Source organism: Capronia coronata (assembly GCF_000585585.1).
Source record: "Capronia coronata CBS 617.96 chromosome Unknown acBCG-supercont1.2, whole genome shotgun sequence".
Classification (NCBI taxonomy): Eukaryota; Fungi; Ascomycota; class Eurotiomycetes; order Chaetothyriales; family Herpotrichiellaceae; genus Capronia; species Capronia coronata.
In genome coordinates, this window is record NW_006912894.1 from 1,297,923 (window position 1) to 1,316,159 (window position 18,237).

At 53.4% G+C, this 18,237-nt stretch overlaps 10 protein-coding genes across 10 annotated transcripts; 4 read left to right on the plus strand and 6 right to left on the minus strand.

Annotated features, from left to right (window-relative positions):
- Positions 1-1,723: 1,723 nt before the first annotated feature.
- On the plus strand, positions 1,724-2,865 carry A1O1_02139 (uncharacterized protein; the record flags this gene model as incomplete). Its single annotated transcript, XM_007723050.1, has 2 exons — positions 1,724-1,850; positions 1,916-2,865. The coding sequence occupies 2 exons, from the start codon at positions 1,724-1,726 to the stop codon at positions 2,863-2,865; spliced, it is 1,077 nt and encodes a 358-aa protein (XP_007721240.1).
- A 1,506-nt stretch (positions 2,866-4,371) lies between these two features.
- A1O1_02140 (uncharacterized protein) lies at positions 4,372-4,779 on the minus strand (the record flags this gene model as incomplete). Its single annotated transcript, XM_007723051.1, has 1 exon — positions 4,372-4,779. One exon carries the CDS (start codon positions 4,777-4,779, stop codon positions 4,372-4,374), a length of 408 nt encoding a protein of 135 aa, XP_007721241.1.
- A 1,266-nt stretch (positions 4,780-6,045) lies between these two features.
- Positions 6,046-6,561, plus strand: A1O1_02141 (glutathione peroxidase; the record flags this gene model as incomplete). The annotated part of the gene is made up of 1 exon (XM_007723052.1): positions 6,046-6,561. One exon carries the CDS (start codon positions 6,046-6,048, stop codon positions 6,559-6,561), a length of 516 nt encoding a protein of 171 aa, XP_007721242.1.
- Position 6,562: 1 nt separating this feature from the next.
- Positions 6,563-6,932, minus strand: A1O1_02142 (uncharacterized protein; the record flags this gene model as incomplete). The annotated part of the gene is made up of 2 exons (XM_007723053.1): positions 6,563-6,767; positions 6,820-6,932. The coding sequence occupies 2 exons, from the start codon at positions 6,930-6,932 to the stop codon at positions 6,563-6,565; spliced, it is 318 nt and encodes a 105-aa protein (XP_007721243.1).
- A 2,892-nt stretch (positions 6,933-9,824) lies between these two features.
- On the plus strand, positions 9,825-10,408 carry A1O1_02143 (uncharacterized protein; the record flags this gene model as incomplete). Its single annotated transcript, XM_007723054.1, has 3 exons — positions 9,825-9,974; positions 10,032-10,070; positions 10,160-10,408. 3 exons carry the CDS (start codon positions 9,825-9,827, stop codon positions 10,406-10,408), a joined length of 438 nt encoding a protein of 145 aa, XP_007721244.1.
- An 894-nt stretch (positions 10,409-11,302) lies between these two features.
- On the minus strand, positions 11,303-12,724 carry A1O1_02144 (uncharacterized protein; the record flags this gene model as incomplete). Its single annotated transcript, XM_007723055.1, has 1 exon — positions 11,303-12,724. The coding sequence occupies one exon, from the start codon at positions 12,722-12,724 to the stop codon at positions 11,303-11,305; it is 1,422 nt and encodes a 473-aa protein (XP_007721245.1).
- Positions 12,725-13,211: 487 nt separating this feature from the next.
- A1O1_02145 (uncharacterized protein) lies at positions 13,212-14,600 on the minus strand (the record flags this gene model as incomplete). The annotated part of the gene is made up of 3 exons (XM_007723056.1): positions 13,212-13,473; positions 13,526-14,271; positions 14,328-14,600. 3 exons carry the CDS (start codon positions 14,598-14,600, stop codon positions 13,212-13,214), a joined length of 1,281 nt encoding a protein of 426 aa, XP_007721246.1.
- A 566-nt stretch (positions 14,601-15,166) lies between these two features.
- A1O1_02146 (NADPH2:quinone reductase) lies at positions 15,167-16,144 on the plus strand (the record flags this gene model as incomplete). Its single annotated transcript, XM_007723057.1, has 1 exon — positions 15,167-16,144. One exon carries the CDS (start codon positions 15,167-15,169, stop codon positions 16,142-16,144), a length of 978 nt encoding a protein of 325 aa, XP_007721247.1.
- A 103-nt stretch (positions 16,145-16,247) lies between these two features.
- On the minus strand, positions 16,248-16,697 carry A1O1_02147 (uncharacterized protein; the record flags this gene model as incomplete). The annotated part of the gene is made up of 1 exon (XM_007723058.1): positions 16,248-16,697. One exon carries the CDS (start codon positions 16,695-16,697, stop codon positions 16,248-16,250), a length of 450 nt encoding a protein of 149 aa, XP_007721248.1.
- A 413-nt stretch (positions 16,698-17,110) lies between these two features.
- A1O1_02148 (uncharacterized protein) lies at positions 17,111-18,131 on the minus strand (the record flags this gene model as incomplete). Its single annotated transcript, XM_007723059.1, has 3 exons — positions 17,111-17,718; positions 17,774-17,900; positions 17,955-18,131. The coding sequence occupies 3 exons, from the start codon at positions 18,129-18,131 to the stop codon at positions 17,111-17,113; spliced, it is 912 nt and encodes a 303-aa protein (XP_007721249.1).
- Positions 18,132-18,237: the final 106 nt, after the last annotated feature.

Here is an 18,237-nt window from a genome sequence, read left to right on the forward strand (position 1 = left end):
TGACTGGAAGCAGTAGTATGTGCATAACGCTCAAGCATTTTGCCAATTCACGTATTGAGAGGGCAGAAGGTGGTGATGGGAGGAGGAATAGGAGTTCAGCACTAAAGCTGCCAGATACCACGCGCCAACCCTGGTTCGTATCTGCTGACCTTCCAGTAAGTTGTCAGAGCAGGGATCGGGGACCCAAGTAGCCACGTGTGCATTCAAACCCAGCTGGTACCTGTGTACGGTGGAATACTCACTTTGCGGACTGTCATTATGCTTGTTGCCATGTTGCTGCAAGGTATATTAGCCCCGGCTCTTCATCAAACTTCAACAGGGTAGGTCCACAATATACCGTAGCACCAGGATCGTTTCAGTTGCTGTTGGGGGCTCTTGTCCCTATCGCTATCATCTGAGTATGGGAAGTGCGCGGTTTCGTGGTAGGAACGAAAGGAGGCTGCGACAATGGGATCTTCTGCTACGACCCTGCATGTTAGTACGTGAGCAACAGACCGAGTAAAGAGCTGCAATGTGGTGAGAGGACCTTCTTCTCAAGGCTCTCTGGATCGACCCGATGGCATCGGCAGAAAGAGAGAGAGATAGACATGCAGTGAGTGGATAGAGGTAAGGTGACCGCACTACACGTCACGCCGAGGAGGAACACTGTTGCACTTGGGCCTCTGCGAAGCCGTAGTGGCAGTATCGGGCCTTGCTGGTTAGCACCGCCTGTTGCACACTGCAATGCACTGCACTGGAGTCGGCAGTCAATTGCTTTCGCCATCAATATAAATCTGAGATAAAGGTACAGAGTAGGTATGATGAATAAGAACAAAGCATGACCCGTCTTTCCGAGGTACGTATCTAACCTTGTTGTTCTGCCCTCAGACTGACTCTGGGGGTGGCGAGCCAGTGGCAGCCTAAGGAGCCTAAGGAGCCCCCAAAGCCACGCCAACAGGCCTCTCCCTTGTCTGCGGCCGTGCCTGACCGTGCTTCTCGCGCTCTGCCACAGTAGGCTGGCCGCTACCTGTTCTTCCCCTACCTACCTATAGAAGCACCCTAGCCTCCACTTGGTGACCGGCGCCCTCAGGCATCGGCAGCCCACACAGCCTGCAGGTAGGGTAGCCCATCAAGACCCCTAGGAGAACCCTCTATGCGCTGTTAGTTGCGGCTTGGCCCTTGTCAGTCCCTCTTGGCCCATCAACCCCATGTCGAATGGAGTTCGTGCCCGTTCTTCCCCGGGCCACTCATCGCAGGACGTTCCTCTAGTTGCAAAAGACCCTTGTCGCATGGCATTGCACCAGCCAACTTGCCTCCATTCTTCTTCACTACTCTGGTAATTGCCTACAACCTAACCAAGCATCTCCTGATCTGGCATCGCCTGCCCCAGGCTGTGATGTGCGAGACGACACCACTCCGGGTGCTTCAACACCGCATAGGGAAAACTATCACTTCTCATCGCTGACGGTCGTCGACTTGTCCAGGTGAGTGCCATCCGATGCTTTAACACATTGTTGAGAATCGATCAACAGTTTTCTAACAGCAAGCTGCCCTCCTAGATTCGTCTCCTCTGCCGACACGCAGCTCCCGATCCTGCTCTTTTCTCTACCCGAAGCTGCAGGCTTCAATCGAGAATGAGAGAGGCCTCAACCCCCGACCGTACCTGATCGAGCCTCAAACTCTACCACAGCTCCCGTAGACTCTCTCCTTCGGTGCCTTCAAGCCAGCCGTAGCAAGAACAACGATGGGGTGTACGGGTTCCAAGTTAGACCCTCATGCAAAGGAGGCTTCCGCACAGAACGCAAAGATTGAGCGCCAACTGCGACATGATCGAAAGGCTGATGCTCGGACAGTCAAGATCTTGCTGTTAGGTACGCGGCAACTCTTCTTGTGCAATCAGCCTTGAGGACTAAGCTGACGAGGCGTTCTCTTCCAGGTGCGGGCGAGTCAGGCAAATCTACCATAATAAAACAAATGCGAATCATCCATTCCAGTGGCTTTCAGGACGATGAAAGAGTCCAAGTCAAAGCAGTCATCTACTCCAATGTCGTTGTCGCCTTCCGTGTACTCTACGAGATCATGCAGGATGAAAAGATCGATTTCGAAAACGAAGCCAATGAAGCTCGTGCCGAATTGCTTGAATCCGTCAATGCCGATGTGGATGCTCATGAGGCGTTCCGGGACAAGAGAGTCAAAGAGGCCATGCTCACACTGTGGAAAGACGCAGGCGTTCAGAAAGCCGTCGCGAAAGGGCACGAGTTTGCGCTCCACGACAATCTGAGCTTCTATTTCCAGAACATCGAGCGCATGTTTGAACCAGGCTGGATCCCCGATGACCAGGATATGCTTCATGCGAGACTGCGCACCACTGGCATCACCGAGACTGTCTTCGAGCTTCGCGATCTGACTTTCCGCATGATGGATGTTGGAGGTCAGAGATCTGAACGCAAGAAATGGATTCACTGCTTCGAGGGTGTTCAGTGTCTCCTGTTCATGGCTGCACTCTCCGGTTACGACCAATGTCTGGTGGAAGATGTGAACGCCAATCAGATGCACGAGGCTCTCATGCTCTTTGAGTCATTGGTCAATGGAGAATGGTTCAAGGAGAAGCCTATCATCTTGTTCCTCAACAAAATCGATCTCTTCCACGAGAAACTCAAAATCTCTCCGCTGTCGGCACACTTCACGGACTACAAAGGAGATGATGATGATGAAGAAGCTGCCAAAGAGTACTTTGCCAACCGCTTCCGAGCCCTGAACCGCAACAATAACCGAGAGATCTACATCCACTTCACCAACGCCACCGACACCAATCTTTTGAAGGCTACCATGGAAGATGTACAAGATATTTTGATCCAAAAGAATCTTCAACGACTGGTGCTGTAATGATACTCGGCCAATGTCTGTCGCGTGCCAATTGACGGCGCTTCCTTTAGGGACGCTGCTGATATGACCACGGTCCTGGCTTGGAAGACCTCCGAACCGAACGTCAATCGTGTCATCTTCCCAATGTCCGAGGACGGTGTGGTCTTGTTTTTACTCTTCCATGTTTTCTGTTTTTATCGAGCGAGCAGAAGCAACGTTTTCCCCTTTCAGAGAAGGAGGTGGATGGGACCATCCATCCTTCCTTGATTTCCTTAGGCAGCGTCGGCGAAATCGGAGTGCGTGTCTTCGGCGGAGGGCTTGCTTACATTCATTTTCAGGAAAATTGAGACATGATCAGAGATCCAGCGAAAAAGGCGAAAAAGAACTACCCAAAGTGCGAAAATCCATAGACCGAGTAAGGGATACAGAAAGGGAACTTGCTCGCTCTCTTCATGCTGGGGATTGACAAAGTCACCGGCCATCGAAGGGGGGCACATTCCCACAATTGCACATATTATCACCGCCTTTTCCTGCCGACAGATCAGGGATCGAGGGAGTTGTCTTGACCAGATGCGTCACCGGTCATGGGTGGCTCTCTTTTTCTCTCTGTCTCTGCGGGAGGTTCCCTTTCTCATGTGCTTCGAGTGGGCTCATAAGCGTACAGGAGCGCGTGTGGTGCTTGCAGAGGGTGTTTAATGGGCTGAGCTGGGCTTGCCACACCTGGCGAGGGAGCGCGGAAAATAGGAAATGGAAAGTGTGCCATGCGTTGTTCTTCTAGCCGTGGACTACGGATGGATAATCGATCAGGGATTGAGCTGGAAAGGCTAAAGGAGTGAACAAAGAACGGGAGGCCAGAGACGAGCAGAGGAGCAGGTAGCGGAAAAGAACATCAGCCCCCTACTAGTATGGCACTTCGAGAAAAGAACTAAGAGAAGCAGATGAAGTTCGAGGGCCCTTTGCGTAGCACAGAGAGCCCTCTCACCTACCTACCTACCTGTCCCAATTAATGTAATCAACCCTGCCTGTTCTGCCCGCCAGAAACCAGATCGACCATGTCCGTCAGAAGTCAGTGCGCCGTCGAATCGCTACTCTCTCCTCGGTACTTGATGAAGACTGGAAATTCAGTGTCTATTGCGCACGCCGGCTGCAGAAAGAAATCTCTACAAGGGACCTGATCTGGCGGAAAGGCCGGCCATTATCGAACTTCGGAAGAGAGAGGACAATGAATCAACAAAGTGTGGTCAATGTTTACCTAGGGAAACAGATCCGGATGCTCGATCCAAGATATTGACCCAAGCCACTGCCCTGCTGCGAGGGTTTCCGTCCCGTCCAGCAAAGAACATACTGGTAACTGACCGTAAACATAGTGTCAAGACCGGAAACTCGTCAACAGTGATGATGACCGACCCCCCGGTACATCATCGACCTATCAACACCGCGACAAACTGGACCATGGAAATGTCCCTCAATACCCCTGAAAGCCAGAGAAACTCTGAACACGAAGATGAGCGTCGATGCGACTAGGGCTCACTTGTGATGGTCGCCCTTGATTTTGTGAAGCAAGTCACTAGCAAGCGAAGTGCTGGGCCGACGCTCCTCGCTCATCCTCGTGCCAGCCGTGGACTCGAGGCCGAAAATGCTGTCCTTGCGCGTCACGTCGCTGGCGACTGCGACGCTGCCCTTTCTCGAGTTCGCGGTGGCAGCTCCTCCTCCGGCAACCGTCAGCGAGCCTCGCCGGCCCGCCTCGACGTTTTGTACGGCCTGTGCGGCGGCGGCGGCGTGCTCGTCCAATGCAGCCTGCGACGCTCGGCGGTCGCCATCCATCGCGTTCGACGCCGCACTGTGGCGTCGGTACACTGCGCTGTGTTTGCGCAGGAACTCGTCGTATGTTGGGTTCGCTTTGTATCCTGGCCCGCCTGTCAGGGCGTGAGGCATGGTGAATGCGCCAGACATCTTGTATGTTCTTGTGGCCCTGTGGCGATGTAGGGCTTGTCAGTGGTATGTGGTCAGATGGACATGAGCCTTAGTGGTCGATGTGACGAAGCCCTACACGGGAAGTTGGAGAATGCTGACGAAATGGTCAGCGGCGCTGGCAGCCTTTGCCTTCGGATTCCAAGTCAAGTGAGCAACGCAGAGAAGAGATCTTTGGATACACTGGGGCTCGACTGGGTGAGCTGGTGGGATTGAACAGACGTCTCACGAGTAGGGATATCAGTATGGGAGACGACGAGCCAAAACTAGACTGGGACCTGCGCCGCGGCGGCCATATATACGTCTTCCAGACTCACTTTCGCCTAACACTACCATACCTTCGCTGCTGGGCGCGCAGATTATCATCATTCAAAACCCTGATACCCAAGAGCAAGCTTTCAGACGAAGTCCTCCCCATATTCATTGGTCGACCCCGCAGTCTTGCTCGAAAGCAGAAATCAGCTACCCGTGTCCAAGGGTCATTCCAACACGGGGGAGGTTTGAGCGAGGATAGCTGACAGTTTTCCCGCGCCAATGAGATGACACGACCACACCGGGTCTCTAGGGAGAGTCAAGGAACAGGCCACGCGGTGGTCTGGATGAGGTCGGGTCGATGTGCTCTGACAGTGAGACAGTCCAGGGTCGGAAGACAGGACATGGTCGTCGGCTGGTTGACACGATACGATAGAATCTGGAGGCGGAGGATGAACTTGAAGAAAGTAACCACCGCTGCGGCTCCAGTCTATTCGGACCGATAGTGGCGATCACGTGTATCAGACACGTGATCCTGGATATCTTAGTCATTTACCGGTGGTGGCGTGATGACCGATTTGTTTCAGAGACTTCACAATAATGCCGAGGTTATTTGAATTACTACTGGTACCAACGACTGCGCTGCACTAACATACTAATCAATCACCTCAGCGCCATTGCTGCCACCTAGAATTGACAGATAGAAAGAGGGAACGATATTCGCCACAACCAGTCAAGTGGGTTCTATACGGGTCAAGGCTCCTTCCCTAGTCGCTCATGCAAGGCTGGCGTTCTTCGCTATTCCAAATACCTGTGGTGAAAGCATCTTCATTCCACCAAAGTGTTATCTCTACCTCCTCGCTGCTCTTCGTTTCTTGTCGCTCCATCCAACCTCGCAACCACAGCAATAGACCAAGTACCAGCAACCCTCGCATTTCCTCAACCTTTACAGCGGCATCGTCCCTACGCACGCCCAGCATGGCTTCCGCAACCACGTTCTTCGACTTCACTCCCAAAGACAAGCGCGGCCAAGAATATCCTTTGTCGCAGCACAAGGGCAAAGTCGTCCTCGCAGTTAACACGGCCTCCAAGTGCGGATTCACCCCCCAGTTTGCCGGGCTCGAAGAGTTGAACAAGAAGATCTCTGAGAAATACCCGGGTCAATTCGTCATCATTGGATTCCCCTGCAACCAGTTCGGCGGGCAGGATCCTGGCTCGAATGACCAGATCCAAGAGTTCTGTCAGGTGAACTACGGTGTCACCTTCCCTGTCCTGGGAAAGACAGATGTGAACGGGGACAAGGCTGAACCAGTGTTTGAATGGATGAAGACAGAGAAGCCGGGTCTGTTGGGATTGAAGAGAATAAAGTGGAATTTTGAAAAGTTCTTGATCGGTCGCGATGGAAAGGTCCTGCACCGATACTCGAGCATGACCAAACCGGAGAGTCTGGAGAAGGATATCATCGCGGAGATTGAGAAGTCCAAGTCCGGATAGTCTAGACCGCTGCCTGATACTTTGGTGGCGGTTCTTGAAATGTGTCCATGATGCCTAGTCCTTGCTGCTCATTCTTCATGTGATACTGCCTGGTCAACTCCACCCCGTCGTCGATCTCTCTGTGTTTCGCTTCTTCAGCAGCGTGCTGTTGTCTCCGTCGCTTTCTGACAATCACGAATAGGATGATGGTTAGGAGGAAGAAAAGGCTGTGGGAATGTCAGCATTGCCGGCAGCAGCAGGCGTAGATGCGTAACGTACCATAGGCCGATGATGCATGGGATGCCGGCGGTCTGGAATGTGCTGGTATACTTTTCGCAGAGGTCCAGCGAAGGATCTGTGTTCTTGCACTCTTCTCTCTTCCAGAGATTCATAATGAGGGTAGCCATCTTTGATTTGTAAAGAAAGGATGAGTTTGGTTGTGGCAGCGCACCGAGATACTGGGCAAGTGAATCCACTGCAAACTGTTTGATGGAATGTACGATCAAAGACGAAGAGAATGCAAAGTCAGTGCGGTATTGATCTTCAGTCTGGGGAGGAAGCCTTTGTTCCTTTATTCAGGACCTGGTAGTGTTATTACTACCACAGTAAACAGAGCCAACCTCTAATGAAAACATGAGAAACCCGGGGGGCCGTTGAAACAGGGGCCACCCACGGGTGTGTGCATTGTTCACCAGCCTCCGACAACTGCGCCCCTTGTAATTTCAATGCTCTACTACTAGACAGTAGAGCGAGAACATATGAGACGACTCCTAAACTCGTAAAAGGGGATGACTGAGTACAGCTGTCTTTGCGTGAATGATGTTCTTGACAGCCAACTAGATCCATGTCACGGATCGAGACTCGGAGACAATGCTCCGTCTCGACACGCGGTTGGAGTTGGAGTTGTCTGCAGCCCCTGTAGACGCGCAGCGTGTATGCTCAACAGCCACTGCAGTGGTTCTCCGCTCGCTACAAAGGGTGCAATTGCTGGATGCTGCGTCTCGGATCCTCGAATCTCGCACGACGGGAACCAGCATTTGCCTCAGCTACTACTATTTGCACGGCTGCTCTCCGCTGCTCTCCGCTGCTCTTCCTCGAGGACCATGCCAACGTCACCCGCGAACTATTGGGGAATTGAAGGCTGACCACAGGCAGTTACCTCTATCTTATCGAGATCCTTCCTGCTCGTCGAACCCCAGTTATACACCTCGACTCTCGTGCTTTCACAGACCTCAGCAGCCAGTCTCATTCTTTGGGTCGCTGGTTCAAGGCATTCTCCCATCGCAGCCATTCGAACCATGTACAATCTTCCCGTCGTCTGTTGCCCGTGTTGAAGCCTTTCCCTCTTTGACACAGCCCTCGGCATTCGGACGCCCGGCGACTGTCTGAGAGCAATAGAAGCAAAAAAGTCTATCACGACATCACACAAGGCATAGGTACTTGAAAGAATGGCCATGACCATGCAAGCAGAGAGGAAAAACATGTTCACATTGAATGCTTTTCGCACGGTTGGGTGAGATCCTTCTCAAGCAATGGAATTTCGTCAGGAGCATCGGGATGCCCTCCAAGACTACGAAGAATGTTGCGAATCTGAACCACTGGCAGATGGCCTGCTCAGAATGACTTCTGTCCTTGGCCTATGTCAACCGCAGCGTGACAAACCGCTATTGCTTCACGATGCTGCTACGTTCTGTTGTGCAAAAGGTGAGCAGGTGGACTGACGGCTTCGATGCCCATCCGACGACTTTGTTATGCTAACTTCGGGGGCTTCCATCGTGATGTTCATCTGCTTCCGAAAGAAATCACAGAATTATGCTGATCATAGATTACCGAAAAAACGCACAAATCTCCATCGTATATTCTCGCCTGAACCGCTGGGTTCTTCGCCTTTCAGTCAATGTCAGGGCGTGCGGCCAACATGTTTACCAGATCAGCTCAAACATCGTGTCAACAAAGTAAGCCGCCACTTCTGCTCAAGCATAGATGGCATGCACCGAAGGAAGAGAAGATAGAAAGATTTGAAGTCGCGTCACAGCTGTGGGGAGCTTCAGGACTCCTGGACGAAGCTCGAGCTGTTATCTGTGTGTCATATGTACAACATGGCTTGCAGAATCAATGGAGACTTCCGTATCACTGGCATCTGGATTCTTGAGCTTGTTCGCATAACAACTGCCAGCCCGGGCGTTCATTTGGCCACACTACATCTGAAATGGAATCGCTGGGTCGTCGCGTAAGCCTAGAAATCCGTACAAGGGAAGAAGGTATCCCCATTCCCATTCGCTCTTTCAAGATGCATATATGGATATCCGGCTTCAACTACCATGGCCCGGCGCATGCGTACTGGACTCCGACAAGGCTGAGATCTTTTCGGCAATCTTGGCCTGGAACAGTCCGTTCCCTTGACTTGCAGCAACCACGAGCTCATTGGATTGACCAATTCAACTTAAGTAGGTGAAGTTGCGTACAAACTACCCAGGAAAACGGCCCCGAAAACATGAAATCTCCACGTTCTGCGGATATTGACCTTGTATGCAGCCACCCTCGACCGTCATTGGCCCGACATGGCCCCCTCTGGTCTACGACAGCCCGACTCTCCCCAGCTTCGAAACCTCCTCCACAAACTTTGCTTCCCAAACGCCACTATATCCGTCCCTGTCACAATATCATCCCCTTTTGCGACATGAACGACTATTGAAAACCCAATATTTCCGTTTATTCTGGTGCACCTTGCACAACATGAAATTACATGTCCCTCAGATCCCGTATCACATAAGGCTGGACTGGCCGGTCAAGCGAGAGTGCCAGGGTCTGTGTCCTCTCTGACCGCCTTATCCTGGGCAGAAGCCGCCATGAAGTGATGGATGCCTGGCAGGGTCTCCTGGCACTGGTGTGTACCTTGGCCCAGTTGCAAAATGCTTCCTAATTAGGGTTGAGCTTCACGTCGCGCCCCCGTCTTCAGGCTCTTGTCGAGCCTCGTTCGCAATGCTGTGCTAACCACAACTTCGCGCCTACCTGCGCCCTCAGTTCTGCAAGAGGGGTCGTGTCGGGAAGTCAAGGTACAGTTTTGAGTTCGTATTCCCAAGACCCCTTGGATATTTATAGACGATGGCTGAAAGTATTAAGAGATGGGCATTATCCCAGCGGTAGGTATTCTATCCTCACTCGCTTTCAATTCTCGTCGTGCCCATTGTCGCCTTTTGCTGCCCTACCCAAGTCGCTCTTGTTCCTACGTTCGTCGCTGCCCACAACGGTCTTTACCTCTACACAATAGCCATCGCGTAACTATGGCCTACAGTCACCGACCACAAGGCTGGCCTCTACCGGGCTGGATTTTCTGGATACGCATCGCCCAGGGCGCGCTCGCCCTTCTGATCCTCATCTTGACTGCCGTGGCTGCGGCAGAGTTCCTACAAGGTGCGAACGCGGCGTTTCTGGTGAGTTTCCTAGGAACATATCACATGCAAAGCACAATGACTAACATTGCACCCAAGGTCACCCCATATCCTGGTTTCGGGTTTACTTGGTTTGCTGTGAGTCTGAAATACCCCCAAAATTGTCCCTCCCGCACGCAACAGCAACAACATCCAGCACTATGCTTACTCTACATCCTTGCCGATAGTTTTCCTGGACGCTTGTCTACCTTCCCGTCGCAACATGGTTGATTCCCAACCTCAACGCGAAATGCAAGCCGCTGATCATCCTGCTCGTGCTGGAATTGTTCACCACTCTCTGGTGGCTTGTCGCATTCGCTCTGCTTGCCGACAACAGCAGCACGCTTGCCACGTGGCTCGACACGGACTATACCAACATCAAGGCCGGCGTGGGGTTGACTCAAGCAAGCGCTGCCTTTGGTGCCGCAGAGTTGTAAGTGGCATCTGTTTTCGCAGCCGACACGCAACTTGCTTTAGCCTCTTTTTATACCCTGACTGTGGTTGACTCTCCACATTCTGGATGCTGGCGATGTCATCTACCTACTCTGATGAGTCAATTCCCAGCAAAGATCCGGTTTGTGTTCTACATACTAACAAGGTACCTTCCACACATCTAGTGTCCTATTTGCCGTCGCCGCGGCATTCATTATCCTCGCTCTGATGAGAAAGCGCCGCAATGCCAGTAGCGGCGCCCAGTTCGTACCGGTCCAGGAGTATCCCAAGGAAACCGGCCCACAGCCGCAAACCGAACCGTACCAGCAATCCCACCAACAGCCACAGCCACAGCCACAGCAATACCCTACTCAACAACTTTACCCATAGATGCGGGTGCTGGGATAACCAAGTCTACGGCTGTCAAAGCGTTGGGGGTTCTCGGGATAGTAAACCGTTGCAAAGGCCTGTTTGTGACGGCATTTCTGCGTGTTTGCAATATATGTGCCGGCGTCATGTATGCATAGACTCAGCATAGGGAACAACGATCCAGGACGCTGTGGAAAGATGCGATGTATTTTGAAGTATGGCCACTTGATGGATATGGAATGAAATGGAAGACACTGAATATTCTCTTGCGAGACCAACGCCTAGCGGCGACTTGTACGAGCATTCTGAAGAAGAATCGGTGACCCAGTCTACTAAGATTATACAGCTTTGTGTGCAGCTGATGACCAGTGACGAAACAACCTCCTTTCTCCAGAAGGGATGGTTTTTATTGTGCCTTACTATGTATAAAAGTCGAGTCGGAGTGCATCCAGACCTATCTCTCTCTTGTCCGAGTAGAGAAGTACTGGAGTAACACCATATACCCCCTTCCCAGTATCTGAGGTACTGGTTCAATCTCTGGTCTTGATCCCAAACAGTTCCACGCATTCTCTTTTACTCTGCTCCTCGACCGACTTGTACACTTCCATCTCATCTCTCAGTACAGCTCCGGCTCTGGCCAGGACATCCTGCAGCTGTTCTCTACCTGTAACTGGACCGCCAGGCGTTGGTGATGAGGCCGTGCACAGACTAGTATCTCGATGACTGCTTGTACCAAGATTGCTCTGGAAGATGCCGGCGGCAGACAAAGGGAGGAAGTCCTCATAGATTTGATGGGCGTAGAATAACTTCCCATCAGCAAGAAGCTGGGAGATGACTTGATCAATTGTCGGTAGTAGCGTCTCTCCTTCAGGTTGTGACACTACGACATTGTCTTTCTGCGCTCCAGGAACGGGTCGATACTGCACCCATATGAGGCCCGAGGTTCTCAAAGCCTCCCAGTCCTTATCTAGCAAGGCACCCCACGAGTTGGAGGCCAACATCTTGTCATACAGAGCCCGACCTGCGGGCGTGACGGCAGCGCCGCGTTGTTCAATCTCCCCGAAGCGTGCGGCATGTTTCCCGATCGTGCCATCACTGAAGGGGACGGTCTCTTCGACAGCACAAAAGCTTGTCTGCCGGAGCAAGATGGGACACTTGCTCGGAGGCGGGCCCTCTATACCACCAGCCTTGGCCTCAAACGTCGGGTCTGCCACAAGAGCATCCTGAACGGCGTCGATATCCAAGGTTCGCGGGGTCAAGTGGTTGATGTGTGGATTGGGAAACGCGACGATGTCGGCTAGAAGGAGGGATGACTTGGCGAGCAGGGCGTATTCGCTCGAAGTCAGGGCGGATCGCGCGTGGAAGGCGAACGACGGGATGGCGAGCTTGATGAGCTGTTCGGCTGAATGTCTCGGTAGCTGATGATTGTGCAAGGCTGCTTGGGCCACCAACTGGGCCACCTCTGGAGGGAATAGTTTCCGAGAGCGTATCGAGGTCTGGACCATTTGCCGGATGCTCGGGTCGGCAGGGAGCAGATCCGGACGGAGAATCGAGACGAAGAGCCGGAAAGGGCTGTACTTCAGCGAGGAGGGTGTCACTGAGCGAAAGCACGTCGCGTGTATCGGGAGGTGTGCTGGTGGGGCGCTCAGATCATAGTAGCCCACGGGATGCATGTCCAGCAGTCGCAAGAAAGCCGTCAGCTCGACCAGTTCATCGTCCGATCCTAGCCGGATGGCTCCATGGCGTTCCAGGCCCAGTCTCGCCAGGGAGTCGGAATTCTCGAGCTCCTGTCTCAGGGCGGCGTCATTCTTCAGCTTGTCTTGGTTGACTTTCGACACCACGTCCAACAAGGAGGAGTACAAGGGAACTTCTTTTCGATAGAGCTCTGACATGGAAGCTGCGAACCAGCTCCGGAGCTCGCGTGGCTCGACGAGGTCGTCCGGCTGCGTCATGGCGAAGTCTCAAGGTCAGGTCTGATCATCGATCATCTTACTCTCATCCAGCTGAACTGGCTTGGATGCCTTGGTTGCCTTGTTTATACCAGCGTCCTGTGTTGTTTCCGTCATCATGACCGTCTCTTCGCCGGATGTGCTTCCGGGGGCAGCCGATTCCGGCCGTGATAGGCTTCCGGGTCGGCCATAAGCAAGTGGACAGAGATGTGATGTGGCCGAGACGGGCTATGCTCCTCTTGCCCCCAAAATCTCGCATGGATCTTACGGGAGGCTCGATGTATGGCGGCGCTGATGATCATGTGAAGTCTGTATCTTTGCAACGCTGACCTGCCGAGTGACTTGTGGGCTTACTATGCACCCAGTCTATACAATGCTATCCGCGAGAGACATATGTTCCTCTTAGTATCAGAGAAACAGTTCCAGTGGAACAGAGTCAGAGAGAGATGCAAAACCAGTCATGAACAACGCCGTCTTATCTGCCATCTAACTAGTTCGCTGCGACGATCGCGCTTTCTGGGGTTTCTCGAGCACCAACGCAAGGTGAGTCGTCGTTGACCTTGTCCCATTCATGGGCATCCAACGCGGCTCGCCGGCTTTTCAAGACAGCACGACGAGTTCTCGGTATCATCTCTTCTTCATACTTTGTGATGGCTTCCTTCAGCGAGACCTTGCCCTGATGCACGGCTTTCAACTGGTCTACTAGAAGAGCAGCGTCGAGGATTCCGTGATTGGCACCCTCTCCACGATACCTGTCCAGACGTTAGCTTAGATCATCGACTCGAACACCTGAAATCAACATACATTGTCATGGCGTGTGCGGCATCTCCTGCCAACGTGACTCGTCCATCAAAATTGTCCCATGGCTCAGGCGGGAAGTCTGCCAATTGCAGTCGGGTCGTGAATCCCAGGTCATCGGGAATATCGAACACAGCACTCCTCAAGGGTTCGCCGAAGTTGGCCGCCCGTTTTTTCATCACAGCGATTCTCTCGGCATGGGTTTCTGGAATGGCATCCTTGACGGGATCCTTGGCCAACCACGAGACCAGGACAAGTGCTTTGTATGACTTGGTCCCGTCGGGATGGTCGTTGGCCTCCTGAAAAGAGAACCACAGATAGTTGCCCGTGTCGGGATCCAAGGCCTGGAAGAGCAGAGGGTCGAGTTCGAGAATAGGAGCTGCTTGTTCGGCAGTGAAATCTCGCACCACACCCACCAGGTTGACAGGGAGCTTGTTGAGGCTTGGGTTGGCCATGCCCATGCTCCTTCGCACATTTGAGTTGTTCCCATCGGCGCCAATGAGTATAGAGCCTTTAGCCACGCTGCCGTCGGCGAATGTGGCAATCACACCCCCCTCTGCTGGAGTCTCAAACGAGGCCAGCTTCTTGCCTTGCTGAAGGTCGAGACCGGAGACTAAGACGTCCCGCAATTTCTGCCTGTGCAGCCGTAACCGTCTCTTGGTCGGTGGAATTCGGTATTTGGCTTCACAGTTTCGAGCGTCCAGGAACAGGAAGTTTCCCTTGTCGTCACCGTCCAAGGTAGTGACTTGGGCCTGACTCGCAGTCAGCATGTTGAACGTTCTTCGGAGCACCACACCGCTCAACGTACACTCGGCAGACTATCTGCCCTTTCTGGGCCGATTGTCTTCTCCATTTGGTCCAAGCACCAGTGTAGAGTGAGCGCCCAACCCTGACTTCGCTCTCCGTCATACGCGTCCCTCTCGAAAATGGTGAAGGGAATGCCATTCTCTCGGCACCCTTGTGCGATGGTAAGACCAACCACTCCGCCGCCGGCGATCAACACGTGGAAGGGATCGTTTTCGGTCATGGAGTCTACGCCGTTGGCTTGCGTAGAAGCAGAGGGAGACAAGTATTCGCCCATGGTGACTGCGTGTGTGTAGAAAGTGAGTGTGAGTCTGACCTTTGTTCGAAGCAGAAAGACTCAGTAGTTAGTACTTCTAGAAGCTCGATTTACGACCGAATAGGAATTGATCGAATTGACAGCATGCGGATCGATGAGAATTAAGAGATCCGACACCCTGAACGACCATCATTGGATACTAGTATCCTATTTCCGTTGTTGCACAAGTCCATGGCCGTTCCAGGGTCTTGTATCTCAAGCTCCACCCAGATTCGTTGTGGGACCGATGAGGATCCGGAAGCCCATCCGCGGGAGAATAGATATCGTATCTCGGATGTCTTCCGCCAATGGGATTCTACCCTCTCCTTCTATCTTATTTGGGTCGGTTGATGGCGTTTCTAGAATTCCGGCCGTGGCTTGCATGACACCGACAGTGACAGTGGAGCAACGGTCCCGATCTCCCATGCAGAGACTAAAAGCCAATCAGGATGAGGAGCTTTTTCGTCCAGAGTCCAACGTCTGACCAACATATGCGAGCGGCGCCCAACATCAAGTGCGACTGAGTTAGCCCAACAAGACCAGCGAACATGCGCGCCGTCATCATCCCCGAGACAGGCGATTCCAAGGTCCTGAGGCTGTCCGACAACACGCCCAAACCGGCAGCAGGACCTACAGAAGTCCTCGTCAAACTGGAATACGCCGGAGTCAACTTCATCGACGTCTACCAACGGACAGGCCTGTACAAGCTTGAGCTGCCTGTTATTGCCGGTCGTGAGGGGGCTGGACGGATCGAAGAGATTGGGTCTGATGTGCCGGCCGAATACGACCTGCACGTCGGCGATGCGGTGGCCGTATTTGCGCAGGGGGCGTATGCCGAGTATATTGCCGTTGCCGCGTCGGGGGTCATGAAACTGCCGCCAAACGTGCCGGTCAAGGACGGGGCCGCGTTGATGCTCCAGGGCCTCACGGCATGGACCATGGTGAAGGACGCACACGAGGTGAAGCCGGGCGAGCAGATTCTCATCCAAGCCGCGGCCGGCGGCACGGGGGGTCTTCTGGTGCAGATGGCCAAGCATCTGGGGGCGACGGTCATCGGGACGGTCTCGAGCGAAGAGAAGGCGGCGGTCGCATTCGGCCACGGCGCGGACTATGTGATCAACTACACCCAATCCAACGTGCTGGAGGAAGTGATGAAGATCACGAATGGGGCGGGATGCCACGCGGTCCTCTCGGGGATCGGAAAGGCCACCTTTGCAGACGACCTGGCTTGCACGAGGAGAAAAGGCACGTTCGTAACGTACGGCAATTCCAGCGGCGCGGTCGAGGGCTTCCGCCCGCTGGAGCTGAGCAAGAAGAACGTCAAGCTGGTGCGGCCGACGCTGGGAAACTACATCACCGAGCGGGAGGAGTTCGTCACGCGGTCGCAGGAGATGTTGGACCTGGTCTCGCGCGGCATTCTCAAAGTCGCATATGGGAAGGAGTATGATATGAACAGCATCGGCAGGGCGCAGGATGATCTGGCCGGGAAACAGACGACGGGAAAACTCATTGTCAAGATTCAATAGTACAGTAGATACAAAACAAAGGTGATTTGGGCATCCTTGGAGTTTGCTTGGATGTATCATTTGTATTTGTTTCAGTTTCAGTTTCAGTGTCACAGTATCCGCTCTATGGGATGATGGCCGTGACTTTGATCTCCACGTTCAACCGAACGTTGGGAAGAGCAGCGACCTGGACACACGTCCGACTCGGCGCCCTCGTCTTGTCGGGCCACACTTTGTTCCATTCCGAGTTCATGCCGGCATAGTCGGCCATGTCGGTCAGAAACACAGTGGCGTCAACCACGTTTTCCAGGCTTGCCGTGCCGTTCGAGGCGCCTGAGATGATGGTGCCAATGTTCTGCAGCACCGCGGCGGTCTGCTGCTTGATGTCCAGGATGTGTTTGCCGTCGGGCGATTCGATGCAGCCGGCATAGGTGCCATCTCCGCGTCGAGACGAGGTTCCGGAAACGTAGAGCGTGCGTGATGCTGCCGGGGTCGATCGAGCATGAGGGTAGTTTGCCAGGCCTTGCGCGGCGGTCGCGGGAAGAAAGAAGGGCGTGCCGTTGGGGGACGACATTCTTGACAGCCGGGATGGGTTGGGACACTGGAGTCTTTGGAGGTGATGTTTTCAAGTTTGTTTCATTCAATTTGTCCACAGCTGGTTGTGTTTATGTCGATGTCGATGTTGATGTCTATGTGTCTGCTATTGACTTTGACTTCAAGGGCTGACTGCCCGCTCATAACTATTTCTCGGTGGTAGTTTGTAGTTTGTACGATTCAATGGGCGTTGCCGGTGCTATGCGCTTAAATCCGCCGGCCGGATGTGCAGCCGGCCGGCAAATATATGCGTACATACTAGATTCGTACAAGTAGTCCTAAGGTCCCATTGTGTAATAGGGCTAAGGGGTTACTGGCACCCCTGGACTTTCAGGCCCTCGGGCTCACCCCCCACGCCGCTGTTGATTGCGCACGAAAGCGCCAAGGTCTCACTCAGCCCTTCAGCACCGACAGAATCCGCGGCCCTGTCTCATCATCCGGCAGGCCAATTGCGTAAGTGTTCGAGATGTGATTGTGTCCCTCCATGATGAAGACATCCAGTTTCTCCCCACGGCGTCGCTCATACTCGCTCTGAAACAAGTCATTCGCGTTCTTGATCTCGGGAGGATCCAACTCGGCCACAAACAAGGTGATAGGGACGCTTCGGATGTCGTCCAGCGTCCCCGACTGGAGCAGGGCAACCGCAGTGTGGCTCATGACTTGTTCCGGACTGTCGGTGCGATGGTATTGCAGCATGGTAGCTTTCCGTCGTTCCTGTCTCAGGTCGTATGACAACGGGGCGCTCAGCAGGATGATTTCTTTGGGCTGAGCGTCGACTTTTCGTAACAGTCCAAGCAACAGCGACATGGCCAGATGGGCACCACCGGAGCTCTGCCCCACGGCCACCACGGCAGAAGGGTTCCCTCGATGCGACGCGATGTTGTGTTTGACCCAGAGTAGAGCCTGGGCGACATCTTCGGCGCCATTGGGATACTGGGCAGACGGCACCAGACGATACGTGGCTAGAACGCAGACACATCCGTTCGACGCAAAGTAATACCCTAGAGACGAGTCAGGGTGGGCACGAAGGGATAGACGTTCATTAGACAACTCTACCGATGTTCGAGTGCAAGGCGTCGTTGATATCATTGTCACCCCCGATGAATCCGCCGCCATGGAAGAAGACGACGACGGGAAGGGCTCCTGCTGCTGATGACTGGTCTGTCGTCAAAGGCTCGTATACCTTGGCCCTTGTTAGTATCACACACATGATAGTGGTAGGCTGGGCATCTCTTACATCAAGTCTGTTTCTGGAGTCATCCCCGTAACTGATATTCCTCGTTACTTTGACTGAATCAACCAGTTTCGGTCTTTCTTGGGCATGCAGTGGAGAGTATGCATCGATCATGACCTGGTTGACCCCCAATGACCAGACGCTGCCATGTTGTTCGATGAGAGGTCGAATGGCCTGCATCTTGGTGGTGACGCCGTGTATGCCTCTTGGTTGTATGTGCAACTTCAGAGGCAGACCTGATCCATGATAAGACCCTGGCGATCGATGTGCACGAACAGCCACCTAA